General features: G+C 56.1%; 1 protein-coding gene across 8 annotated transcripts in view; it reads right to left on the minus strand.

Annotated features, from left to right (window-relative positions):
• DYSF (dysferlin) overlaps positions 1–12,789 on the minus strand; it is a 77,492-nt gene extending 64,703 nt beyond the window's left edge. For 2 of the 8 annotated variants that reach the window (XM_077782668.1, XM_077782667.1), the window contains exons 1-16: positions 12,687–12,789; positions 8,597–8,652; positions 8,008–8,099; positions 6,475–6,580; positions 5,346–5,460; positions 5,047–5,240; positions 4,247–4,375; positions 4,078–4,140; positions 3,915–3,965; positions 3,806–3,836; positions 3,285–3,400; positions 2,346–2,472; positions 1,973–2,076; positions 934–1,002; positions 813–856; positions 628–710 (exon numbers count right to left, since the gene is read on the minus strand). In XM_077782668.1, the coding sequence (XP_077638794.1) occupies positions 628–710; positions 813–856; positions 934–1,002; positions 1,973–2,076; positions 2,346–2,472; positions 3,285–3,400; positions 3,806–3,836; positions 3,915–3,965; positions 4,078–4,140; positions 4,247–4,375; positions 5,047–5,240; positions 5,346–5,460; positions 6,475–6,580; positions 8,008–8,099; positions 8,597–8,652; positions 12,687–12,774 (1,468 nt within the window). In that variant the 5' untranslated portion in view covers positions 12,775–12,789. Of the gene's footprint in view, positions 1–627; positions 711–812; positions 857–933; positions 1,003–1,972; positions 2,077–2,345; positions 2,473–3,284; positions 3,401–3,805; positions 3,837–3,914; positions 3,966–4,077; positions 4,141–4,246; positions 4,376–5,046; positions 5,461–6,474; positions 6,581–8,007; positions 8,100–8,596; positions 8,653–10,091; positions 10,186–12,686 lie in introns of those variants that run through there. The other 6 variants (XM_077782670.1, XM_077782669.1, XM_077782664.1 and 3 more) reach the window with 3 other exon arrangements.
• Between the last annotated feature and the right edge of the window lie 202 nt (positions 12,790–12,991).

The following is a 12,991-nucleotide window of genomic DNA, read 5'->3' on the forward strand; positions in this document are numbered from 1 at the left end:
AAAGCCACCACCAACCTCCAGCCACGCCATGCAGCTCCTCCAAGGCCCTATTCCCAAGAATCCACCAAATCCCAAGAATCCGGAGGGGTTAGATCCATCCAGGAATGGGGCAGAGCTCGGAGTGACCACAGGGCCCCATCCCGTGTCCCCAGGCGGGGACGGTGACCGCTGTGACCTCCCCAAAGCCACCACCAACCTCCAGCCATGCCATGCAGCTCCTCCAAGGCCCTATTCCCAAGAATCCACCAAATCCCAAGAATCCAGAGGGGTTGGATCCATCTGGAAATGGGGGACAGCTCAGAGTAACCCCAGGACCCCATCGCACATCCCCAGGTGGCAGTGGTGACAGCTGTGACCTCCCCAAAGCCACCACCAGCTCCCAGCCATGCCATGGACCTGCAACTTCCTTCCCCCATTCCTGAGAATCCTCCAAATCCTAAATCCAGAGGGGTTAGATCCATCCAGGAATGGGGCAGAGCTCGGAGTGACCACAGCGCCCCATCCCGTGTCCCCAGGCGGGGACGGTGACCGCTGTGACCTCCCCAAAGCCACCACCAACCTCCAGCCACGCCATGCAGCTCCTCCAAGGCCATGCATCCCAAATCCCGGCCTGCTTCCCACCCTTACCCTCCAGCTCCCCGCCAGGGGCCGAAATCTTGGACATTCCGAGGAAAGCGGTGCCGATGACGTCATTGTGCGTCAGACGGTCCCTGTGAGGCGACATCGTCACTTTGGGGACCGTGGTGGGGGGAAGAGATGTCCCTATGCCCATCCCGCCTCTCCGGGCACTGGGAATGCCCCTTCCCGCTCACCAGTCGGTCACACGGATCCTCATCCGCTCGCACATGGAAGGGAACTGGGAAAAGGGATACGGGAAGAGGGTGAGTGGTGCTGGGGACACCGGGAGGGGACCTCGGGGACACCAGTGCTCACCATGGCCGGCAGCGTCAGGCACTGGTTCCACTGGGGGTTGGCGTTCTTCTCCAGGATCCGGGAGTAGAGCTGGAAGGGAGGGATGGGGAGAGGGAAAAGTTGGGGTCGTCCCAGGAAAGCAGCTGCTGGCCCAGTTCATGGAGTTGGGAAGCCTCAGATTTCCCAAAATCCGGCTTCAGCTTCCCTAAAATCTGGCCTCAGATTCCCTAAAACCCAGCCTCAGATTTCCAAAAATTGAGGCTCAGGTTTCCCCCAAATCCAACTTCAGATTCCCTAAAATCCAGCCTCAGTTTCCCCAAAATGTAGCCTTAGATTCCCAGAAGTTGAGGTTCACATTCCCCCAAATCCGGCTTCAGGTTCCCAAAATCCCAAAACCAGGCTCCTCAAAACCTGGCTTCAAGTTCCCTAAAATCCAGCCTTAGATTCCCTAAAATTCTTCCTCAGATTCCCTAAACTTGAGACTCAGATTCCTCCAAATCCAGGCTCAGGTTCCACAAAGTCCAGCCTCAGATTCCCTAAAATCCATCCCCCAATTCCACGGGGTTCCTAAACCTCCCAGTGCAGGAGGCAGAGGATGTTTCGGATTTCCCAAGGGATCTTCCCACCTTGGGACCCACAGGATCACATTTGCCTCATTCCAGGAGCAAATTTCCCCATTCCAAGACCAAATTCCCACATTCCAGGACCAAATTCCCTCATCCAAGACCAAATTCCTCCATTCAAAGACCGAATATCCTCGTTCCAGGATCAGGCTTGGGGATCCACAGGGAATGTCCCACTGCCATTCCAGCCTCGAGGACATCCCACTGAAATCCCAATCCCGCAGACCTGGGCGGGAATGTCCCACTGCCATCCCAACCCTGAGGACCATGAGAGGTCATCCCGCTGCCATTCCCAATCCCAAAGTCCTCCCTCTGCCATTCCCAGTCCCAAGATCATCCCACTGTTATCCCAGCCCCAGGAGCACCCCGCTGCCATCCCAATCCCGGGTTCCTCCCGCTGCCATTCCCGGGATCCCAGAGCATCCCGCTCCGCTGACCGTTTTCCCGGCAAAGCTGACTTCCACAAAGGGATCCACCAGGTTCTTCTTGTTGCTCTCGAAGCCGAAGATCTGCCGGACGTTGTCCATGACGGCGTCATCCACTGGGAAAAGAGGGAGATGCCAAAATCCATGGAATTCCGCAGCATCCAGAGGGTCCCAGCTGTCCCACCAGTGGGACAAGCATTCCCATGGAGCAGACACTCTCCAGGCGGGAAAGGCAGGGGGATAAAACCAGTTTGGACCAGTAAGAACCTCCTCTTCCATAAAACTGCCCAATATCCTTGGATTACCATATGGATCCCTCCCTTCTCTGGGCCCTAATTCCTGCCCGGAACGTCGTGATTCCAAGGGATCCGAAGGGAAAACTTACTCTGGGGCAAATCCTCGGCTTTGAAGATCTTGAGGCAGAACTGGGCCCCCCTGAGGGTGACCCCGGTGGGGCGCAGCAGATTGGCCTCGATGTCCTCCTTGTCCTCAGCCACCTCCTTCTTCTCCAGCTGTGGGAAGAGGACAACGGGAAAAGTCACCCTGGATTCGGGAATGGGCAGGAGAATCCCAAAAGACACAGGCTGGGTGGATTTGCCACCCCTGGGAGTGTCCAAGGTGAGGTTGGATGGGGCTTGGAGCCACCTGGGATAGTGGGAGGTGTCCCTGAACATGGATTGTGTGGGATTTAACCAAACCAAACTATTCCAGGATTCTGGAGCCCCTCGGCTCTGGGAGAGCTGGGAATGTTCCCCTGGAGAAGGGAAAATTCCAGGGAATGCTCAGAGTGCCTGGAGGGGCTCCAGGAGAGCTGGAGAGGGACTGGGGACAAGGGACAGAGGGACAGGAGCCAGGGAATGGCTCCCACTGGGAAAGGGGAGCTTGGGCTGGGATCTTGGCAAGGAATTCCTGGCTGGGATTTGTCTGGAATTCCCAGATTTGCTGGGGCTGCCCCTGGATCCCTGGAGTGCCCAAGGCCAGGTTGGACACTGGGCTTGGATCCAACTGGGATTGGGAAAGGTGTCCCTGGGTGGGAATGGGACAGGATTTAAGATCTTCCCCAGCCTAAACCATTCCAGGATTCCATGAGAAAATCCAGCACTTTTCCCCCAAAACAGAGGAAAATCCAAGCTGTGGCTTCCCTGGGAATGGCCGTGGCAGTTGGTGGCTCTTGGCCAGAATATCCCAGAGCTGGAATATCCCAGGGCTGGAATATCCCAGGTCTGGAATATCCCAGATCTGGAATATCCCAGGTCTGGAATATCCCAGGGCTGGAATGTCCCAGGGCTGGAATGTCCCCCCCATTCCCAGTGGGAATACTCACGGGAGCTTCGTCTCCAGGCCCCAGCACGCAGGCGCTGACCTTCAGGTAGCCCTTGGCTCCCGCGGAAAAATCCTCCGGATCCGAGAGGAGCAGCCACTTCCTGCGGAAAGCGTGTTCTGCGGGAAAACATGGAAAACTGGGAATTACTCCTTGGATGTGCAGGGTGGTTGGCGATGCTCCTGGGTGGGGTTTAAATGAAAATCATGGAATGGGATACAGGAATATTCCAGTTCCTTTCCTAGGAAGGGACCAGGGAAGAGGGAGAGGTCTTTGGAACAGAATTCCCAGAGAAGCTGTGGATGCTCCATCCCTGGAAGTGCCCAAGGCCAGGTTGGATGGACTTGGATCCACCTGGGATAATGGAATTTCTCCCTGGATGGAACCGGATGATCCTTAAGGTTCCTTCCCAACCAAACCATTCCGGGATTCCATGGTCATGGATTTGGGGTTCCTCTATGGAAGAGCTGGGATGTGTGGGCGCATTTCCCAAAAAAAAACCAAAGGAATTTCCCAAGGCTCACTTGGCTCGGAGTAAATGGTCTCCACATCCATCTGCGGGATTAAAGGAAAAGGAGATTCCAGAGTTCATCCAGAGCGGGAAACACCAGGAAAAGGGGAATGGGATCTTACCCGGAATTCCCCGATCACCGAATCCGTGCGGAACGATCGAGAATCCACGACCTGAAAATGAGGAAAAAATGGGTGATCCAACCCAAATCCTGCTGGGATGGAGGATCCTGGGGAACAGGGTGGGGTTTCCCTGGGAAATATTCCAGAATTTCCCAACACTCACCGTGAGGAAAATGGGAGCATCGAACAGCTCCAACGGGGATTCAAAGACGTTGAAGAAAAAAGTCTGTGGAAAACCAGGATGAGGATGAGGCATTATCCCAGTTTTCCCCTTGGAGAACATTCCCACATCCCGATCCCTGGAGATTGTCGGAGTGGGAATTCCCGCTGACCTCATCAAAGAAGGGGCTGTTCCCTTTCCGGATCCGCGTTCTCCGGGTTTGTCCAGCCACCGTCACCTTCACCACCGGCCGGATCTGGATCCCGGGAAGCTGCCGGGCCTCGATGACCCTCACCCGGATCTGGAATGGGATGGAGGATATGGAATCAGCAGGATGGGAATCACTGGGATCATCCCATGGGATCGAGGGAATCACCAGGATGGGAATCACTGGGATCATCCCATGGGATGGAGGACAGGGAATCACCAGGATCTGGGATGGAGAAGATGGAATCACCAGGATTATCCCATGGGATGGAGGACAGGGAATCACTGGGATCATCCCATGGGATGGGAGAACATGGAATCACCAGGATGGGAATCACTGGGATCATCCCATGGGATGGAGGACAGGGAATCACCAGGATGGGAATCACCAGGATCATTCCACAGGATGGAGGACAGGGAATCACTGGGATCATCCCATGGGATCGAGGACAGGGAATCACCAGGATGGGAATCACCAGGATCATTCCACAGGATGGAGGACAGGGAATCACTGGGATCATCCCATGGGATGAGAGAACATGGAATCACCAGGATGGGAATCACCAGGATCATCCCATGGGATGGAGGACAGGGAATCACCGGGATCATCCCATGGGATGGGAGAACATGGAATCACCAGGATGGGAATCACCAGGATCACCCCATGGGATGGAGGACAGGGAATCACCGGGATCATCCCATGGGATAGATGACAAGGAATCACCAGAACAACCTGCAGGATTTTTTGGGAACAGCTCCTCCCACCTGGAAATCCTGTGGTTTGTTGGATAAAGGTTTTTTAGGAGAGCTCCTCCTCCTTCTCTTCACCCCCTGGATGTGATTCCCAGACGGTTTCCTTGGGAATGAGGGTGGCTCCGAGCCCGGTGCTCCCGAGGACGCCGAGGGCTCCGTGTCCCCCGTGGCCTCCGGATCTTCCGTGTCCTCCTCCCCGGCCGTCTCTGCCCAGCGGGAGAAGGAAAATGTGGGGCTTGGGAATGGGTTTGGATTTGGGAATTGGTTTGGTTGGGATTCCAAAGTCCGGGATGGGGAGGGGTTGTGGTTACCGGTGACCGTGTCCAGCTCGGCTGCAGCCGGGGCCGGCTCCGGAGGCGCCGGAGTTGGGAAAAGCGGGATGGCGCCCGGAGGGGGGATGTAGGACACCTGCAGGAACAGGGAAGCCTGGAAAACAGGGAATGAGTGTCAGAGAGGCTGGGGTGGCAGAACTGGGATCAGACTGGGAGGGACTGGGCTCAAACTGGGATCAGACTGGGAGGGATGGGATTCAGACTGGGCTCAAACTGGGATCAGACTGGGAGGGATGGGATTCAGACTGGGCTCAAACTGGGATCAGACTGGGAGGGACTGGTCTCAAACTGGGATAAGACTGGGAGGGATGGGATTCAGACTGGGATCAGACTGGGAAGGACAGGACTCAAACTGGGATCAGACTGGGAGGGATGGGATTCAGACTGGGATCAGACTGGGAGGGACTGGTCTCAAACTGGGATCAGACTGGGAGGGACAGGGCTCAAACTGGGATCAGACTGGGAGGGATGGGATTCAGAGTGGGATCAAACTGGGATCAGACTGGGAGGGACAGGACTCAAACTGGGATCCAGCTGGGAAAGACAGGAATCAGACTGGGAGGGACTGGTCTCAAACTGGGATAAGACTGGGAGGGATGGGATTCAGACTGGGATCAGACTGGAAGGGATGGGATTCAGAGTGGGATCAGACTGGGAGGGATGGGATTCAGACTGGGATCAAACTGGGATCAGACTGGGAGGGACAGGACTCAAACTGGGATCAGACTGGGAGGGACAGGACTCAAACTGGGATCCAGCTGGGAAAGACAGGACTCAAACTGGAATCAAACTGGGAGGGATGGGATTCAGACTGGGATCAGACTGGGAGGGACAGGACTCAAACTGGGATCAGACTGGGAGGGATGTGACTCAGACTGGGATCAAACTGGGAAGGAAGGGATCCAGACTGGTTTCAAACCGGGAGCTGCCACTGGAAGGGACATTGCTCAGACTGGTCCCAAACCGGGAGCCCAAACTGGCCATGCTGTGGCTTTTACTGGTCTCAAACTGGGAAGATCCCTGGCCATCCCACGGCTTTTACTGGTCTGGGACTGGGAGCCCAAACTGGGAGCCCCAACTGGTCCCAAACTGGGAGCCGGGCGCTCACCCCGGTGCTCTCCTTGCGCGAGTCCAGCAGGGGAAGGTTGAACGAGGCCGCCAGGCTGGGAGAGCCCAGAACTTCCCGGAGCGGCACCCGGGATTCTCCCAAAAACCTGTGGGAAACAGGGAGAGGGCTCAGCGCTGATCCAAGGGCATCCAAACCGTTCCAGAGCCAGGGATGGGAGTCTGGAGGAGGACACAGAGATGGAGGCAGGCTGGGAGAGCTGGGAATGTTCCCCTGGAGAAGGGAAAATTCCAGGGAATGCTCAGAGTGCCTGGAGGGGCTCCAGGAGAGCTGGAGAGGGACTGGGGACAAGGGACAGAGGGACAGGAGCCAGGGAATGGCTCCCACTGGGAAAGGGGAGCTTGGGCTGGGATCTTGGCAAGGAATTCCTGGCTGGAATGGAATTCCCAGAGAATCCCTGGATCCTTTGGAATGTCCAAGGCCAGGTTGGACATTGGGGTTGGATCCACCTGGGATGGTGGGAGGTGTCCCTGAACAGGGATGGGGTGGAATTGCTGGGATGGGATTTAAGGTTCCTCCAACCCAAACCATTCCAGGATTCTGGAGCTCCTCTGCTCTGGGAGAGCTGGGAATGTTCCCCTGGAGAAGGGAAAATTCCAGGGAATGCTCGGAGCTCCTAAAGGGGCTCCAGGAGAGCTGGAGAGGGACTGGGGACAAGGGACAGAGGGACAGGAGCCAGGGAATGGCTCCCACTGGGAAAGGGGAGCTTGGGCTGGGATCTTGGCAAGGAATTCCTGGCTGGAATGGAATTCCCAGATTTGCTGTGGCTGCCCCTGGATCCCTGGGAATATCCAAGGCCAGGTTGGGATGGGGCTTGCAGCAGCCTGGGAGGTGTCAGCCAGAATCTTCCTGCTCCGGGATCCAGGACCCTCCTCCCATTTTCCCGTGGCTATTTATGGGCACCCAGCAGTTGGAGCAGCCCCAAATTCCAGTTCCCTTGGATTTCAGCCCAGCAGCAATTCCAGCCTCGGCTCCAGCCCTGGAATCAGGATCCTTCCCTCCCTGGGCTGCATTCCCAACCTCTTACCCCTAAAAATAAATCCCTTCCTCTATTTTTTCCCTCTTCCAAGCAGTTCTCCCACCCCACAGAGCCGGGAAAGGCTGGGAATCACCGGAATTCCCGCATTCCTCACCCAGCAGGAGCCCCCAATCCGCGGGGGAACCCCTGGAATGGGGAGGCACCGGGATCAGCCGGAGGAAGGAAACCGGAGGCTCCGCTCCCGCCGCCTTTCCCGGCACTGCCGGTGCCTTGGGAATGATCTTGGCAACGCTTCCCAAATCCCGGCCAAGCGTCCGAAGTGTCCATCCCCAGACAACCACCCCCCCGTGTATTCCCAACCCTCCAACGCTGGAATTTCCCCGCGGATTCCGAGCGGAGCAGCCCGAAAATGCGGCTCCAGCCTCCCACGGCCATCATCCCACGGAGGGAATCCGCGGAGTCTGGGAAGAGCCGGATGAATCCCGGGAATGGGAAAAGGGAGAAGGGGCCGTGTCCGGCTCCGGAATTTTTCCCACCTGTTTCTTCCCACGGTTTCATGGTCCTTGACCACCACGGTGAGCTCGGCATCGGGATCCAGGGGGATTCCCTTCAGATCCCACTCAAATCCCTGGAAAAAAGAGGAGGGAGAGGCCAGGATCAGCACCTGGAAGTGGAGAATCCAAACCCCTTCGGAATCACAGCGTTCCCAAAGCCAAATTTCCCAGCAAGTCCACCGGGAAGATTGCCTTGGGGAAAAGTTTTTCTTGGCCATGGATTACCAGGAAAGAACAAATCCCAGGAGCTGCTCCAGCACCAAATCTGTGCCCGTTTTCCCACCAAATTCCCTTTTTTTTTTGTTTGGAATTTCGGCCCATAGGACCACAAGGACAGGGTTGGAAGGGTGAAAGTGCTGGAAAAATTCCCATTCCATGGAAATTTCTTGTAACGTTCATGCTGAGTCAGGATAAGACCTTGCTGGAAGGGGAAGAGGTTGGAATTCTACCTGGAATTCCAGAGAAGAAAGGGAACGATCCCAAACTTCCTGGGGGCAGAAGCTCCAGGGAGTCACCTGGACTCAGGTGTCCTCTGGGAACAGGGATAAATCCAGGGATTGGGAATTCTCACCTCATTCCAGACAGGATTCACGTTGTTCTTGATGACCTTTGTCCTCTTCTTGACACCTGGAAGGAGAAAAATCAGGATTGGGATATTCCCGGGGATCGGGAGCTTCCCAGGGATCAGGATTCCAGAATGAAACTCGGATCTCAGCTGGGGCTGAGCTTTCAGGGATTCCCAGAATTCCCAGGACCAGGATCAGGCTCCATGCCCTGCTCCCAGCTGGAGCTGAACTTCCAAGAATTCCTAGGAAAAATGATTGAATCCCATTCTCTGCTCCCAAGGGTAGCTGAGCTTCCAGGGATTCCCAAATTCCCTGGATCAGGATCCAGCCCCATTCCCTGTTCCCAAGCAGGGTTGGGAATGCAGAGATTGGATCCACGATCCCACTTGGATCCTCAACCGTTCCAGGCTGGAAAATCCCATGGGACTCCCTCTTTTCTGTGCCTCAGTTTCCCCAGGAGCACCCAAAGGTTTCCAAGGACTGGGAATTCGGGGTGCGAAGAGCCACGGGAGATCCCAAACATTCCACTCCCAAACTTCGGGATTCTGCCTCAGTTTCCCCAAGCGCCGTGGGTGGGAATCCCGGGATTCCCCCAGATCCAACATTCCCAACCCTGGGAATGCTTCAGGGGCGTGAGGGGGGAGAGACCCCACCCCCTTCCCAAAGCCACGCCCCCCTCATCCCTCCTGGAATGTCGCCGCATCCCAAGGGAGGGACCCCCGCGGGAAGAGGAAGAGGAAAAGGCCAAACAATGGAGGTGACTCAAATCCCGGGAGACTCCGGGATATTCCAAATATTCCCGGGTTTCCGCTCTTTTCCCACCGTTCAGTGACCCCTTCCCCATTTGGGATCGGGAAGAGCCGAACTGCCCGGCTCTGGGAAGATGGAAAACTCATCCCGCTGCTTTTCCTCATCCAGAGGTTCATTCCCATCTCCTTCCCGATTTTCCCCGGGATTCCGAGCCCTGGAATCGCCCTGGATCGGGATTTGGTGGAAGATGGAGCTCCCGGGATTCTCCCGAGGGATCCCGGCGGGAATGGGATCAGCAGCACCCCCAATTCCGAATGGAAAACCTGGACCTTTTCCCAAATGTTTGTTAAAATTTGGGATTTTTCCCATTTTCCCGTGCTCCAGGAGAATGCCAGGGCAGCGCCGTCCTCCAGCGGGAATTTTGGGAGTGCAAACCCCTCCGTTTTCCCAGGAAATCCATCCCTCGGGAATGGGATAACCCCCGCTCCATGCGGGATCATTCACATCCATCCCAGTGCAGAATCCAAGGATTTAAAGGGATGGAATTCCCAGGGATATTCTGGCGTGCGTTTAAAAAACTTTGGGATCAGGGGAATAAAAGCTGCAAAGCAAAGGATTTTCCAAAGTTTTAGGAGATTCCCAGATCCCAGATTTTCCTGGGAGCTTCTTCCAAAGCAGCCAAAAATATTCCAAACCCTCCCTTCCTTCCCAAAAAAAAAAAAAAAAAAAAAAAAATCGGGATTCCCTCACCTCGGAATGTCAGGCTGGCCACGGGATCGCTTTGTTTATCCCGTTTTTCCAGGTTGGGAAGTTGGGAAGCTCTTTGGAGCAGGCAGCGGAGCATGGCCGGGATCGGGAAAGCCGGGATCGGGAAAGCCGGGATCGGGAAAGCCGGGAGAAGGATCCGCTCCCTTATCCCATTCCCACCCCCTTTTCCCGGTCCGGCCCTTCCCAGCACGGGAACGCCCCTGGAGGGGCTGGGAAAAAAACGGGATCGTGGGAAGGAGAGCTGGGATTGGGGGGAGATGGGGAGGGCGGGAGTTGGGAATAATTCCCTGGGATTCGGAGAGGCTGCGATTCCCAGGGATGGCAAACACGGGGATTTGGGAATGCTGGGAACTCCAAAAATGGGGAATGAATCCCTGGGATTCAGGGATGCTCCAAATTCCGAGGATACCCCAGCACCGGGATCCAGGGAATCTGCAAATCCCGGGAATGGGGAATCAATCACCGCATCCAGGGAATCAGCAGTGGGAAATGAAATCCTTGGGAGCCAGGAATGCTGGGAATATCCAGGATGGCAAAACACCGGGATTTGGGAATGCTGGGAATCCTAGCGATACCCAAACACCGGAATTTGCGAATGCTGGTAACCCCAGGGATGTGGAATAAAATCCTGGGATGTGAGGATCCTGCAATTCCCAGGGATGGGGAATTTAATAATTGGAAATTCAGGAATTCTGGAAACCCCAGGGATAACCTGGCACCGGGATTTGGGAATGCTGGGAACCCCAAAAACGGGGAATAAACCCCTGGGATTCAGGGATGCTCCAAGGCCTGAGGATGACCCAGCACAGGAATTTGGGAATGCTGCCAATTCCCAGGGAATTGCAATTCCCAAGGATCCCCCAACCCCCGGGATTTGGGAATGCTGGGAACCCCAAGGATCCCCCAAACCCCGGGATTTGGGAATGCTGGGAACCCCAAGGATCCCCCAAACCCCGGGATTTGGGAATACTGGGAACCTCAGGGATGGGAAATAAATCCCTGGGAATTTCGTGATCCTACACGGCCTGAGGATGCCCCAGCCCCGGGATACCGGGATTTGGGAATTCCACAATTCCGGGAGCACCAAAACCCCAAAACCTGGGAATTCCGGACGAGCAGCACACCGGGAATGCCACACCCACACCGGGAGAATTCCATGGAAAACCGGGAACGCTCCCACATCCAGGAACACCCGGGGAATCCCAAAAAAACCGCTTTTTTTCCCATTTAAAAAAAAAATATATATCCCAACCAACCCGTGACGTCACTGCCCTTTGTCCCCTCAGTGTCGCTTTTGTCCCCAGCGGGAAGGGACCCCGGGAAGGGACAATTCCCAAATTTGGGATCGTCCCCTCCCCCCCCGCGCGGAAAATCCCAAAATAACCGCGGCGCCGGCACCGCGCGGGGACCGGGGTGGCTTTAGGGGGGTCCCCAAAAAATGCCACCACCGGGGTGGCGGCGACAGCGGGGACCCGCGGCTCTTCCAGCCCCATCCCGACTTCTCGGGCCAGAATTCCCTCAAATCCCTCCGAAAAAAAAACCCAAAATTCCAATAAATCCCGATTTTTTTTCTCTTTCCCCCTTCTGGAGATGAATGGGGAGGGGACACCAAAGGGGTGGCGGCGACAACGGGGACAGGGGGGGACCCGCGGCTCTTCCAACCCCATCCCGACTTCTCGGGCCAGAATTCCCTCAAATCCCTCCGAAAAAAAAAAACAAAATTCCAATAAATCCTGATTTTTTTCTCTTTCCCCCTTCTGGAGATGAACGGGGAGGGGACACCAAAGGGGTGGCGGCGACAACGGGGACAGGGGGGGACCCGCGGCTCTTCCAACCTCATCCCGACTTCTCGGGCCAGAATTCCCTCAAATCCCTCCGAAAAAAACCCAAAATTCCAATAAATCCTGATTTTTTTTCTCTTTCCCCCTTCTGGAGCTGAACGGGGAGGGGACACCAAAGGGGTGGCGGCGACAACGGGGACAGGGGGACCCGCGGCTCTTCCAACCCCATCCCGACTTCTCGGGCCAGAATTCCCTCAAATCCCTCCGAAAAAAAAAAACAAAATTCCAATTAATCCTGATTTTTTTTCTTTCCCCCCTCTGGAGCTGAACGAGGAGGGGACACCAAAGGGGTGGCGGCGACAACGGGGACAGGGGGGGACCCGCGGCTCTTCCAACCCCATCCCGACTTCTCGGGCCAGAATTCCCTCAAATCCCTCCGAAAAAAAACCCAAAATTCCAATAAATCCTGATTTTTTTTCCTCCCTCTGGAGCTGAACGGGGAGGGGACACTAAAGGGGTGGCGGTGACAACGGGGACAGCGAGGACCGGCCGCGCTCCCAACCCCATCCCAACCTTTAGGACCGCCAAAATTCCCCAAAATTCCCCTAAATCCCGATTTTTTTTTCCCCCTCTGGAGCTGAATGGGGAGGGGACACCAAAGGGGTGGCGGCGACAACGGGGACAGGGGGGGACCCGCGGCTCTTCCAACCTCATCCCAACTTTTAGGACCGAGCCGGGCGTGGCCGAACCTCCCCGAAATTCTCCCCAAAATGCCCCAAAACCGCCCCAAATCCACCTTGGAATGCGGAGGAGCAGTAGGTGTCGCTGATGTCGCTGTCGCCCGTGAGGACATTTTCGGCCCGCAGGACGAAGACCCGGAGCATCGTCCCCTTCCCCACCCCTCTGCATCCCACCCCCCCCCACCACTTCCCAAAAAAAAAAAATCCCGGGATTTTCCCCCCTCCCCCCTCCAAAGCTCCGCCTCCCTTAAAGGGACCCGGCCCCGGGGTGGGGGAGGGGCGGGGCTGCGGCGCCACCCCCCCTTGGGGACATCGGGGGGATTTTGGGGACACTGCAGCCCCACATTGTCCCCTGGAGGGA

Source organism: Lonchura striata, chromosome 4 (genome assembly GCF_046129695.1).
Source record: "Lonchura striata isolate bLonStr1 chromosome 4, bLonStr1.mat, whole genome shotgun sequence".
NCBI classification, from domain to species: domain Eukaryota; kingdom Metazoa; phylum Chordata; class Aves; order Passeriformes; family Estrildidae; genus Lonchura; species Lonchura striata.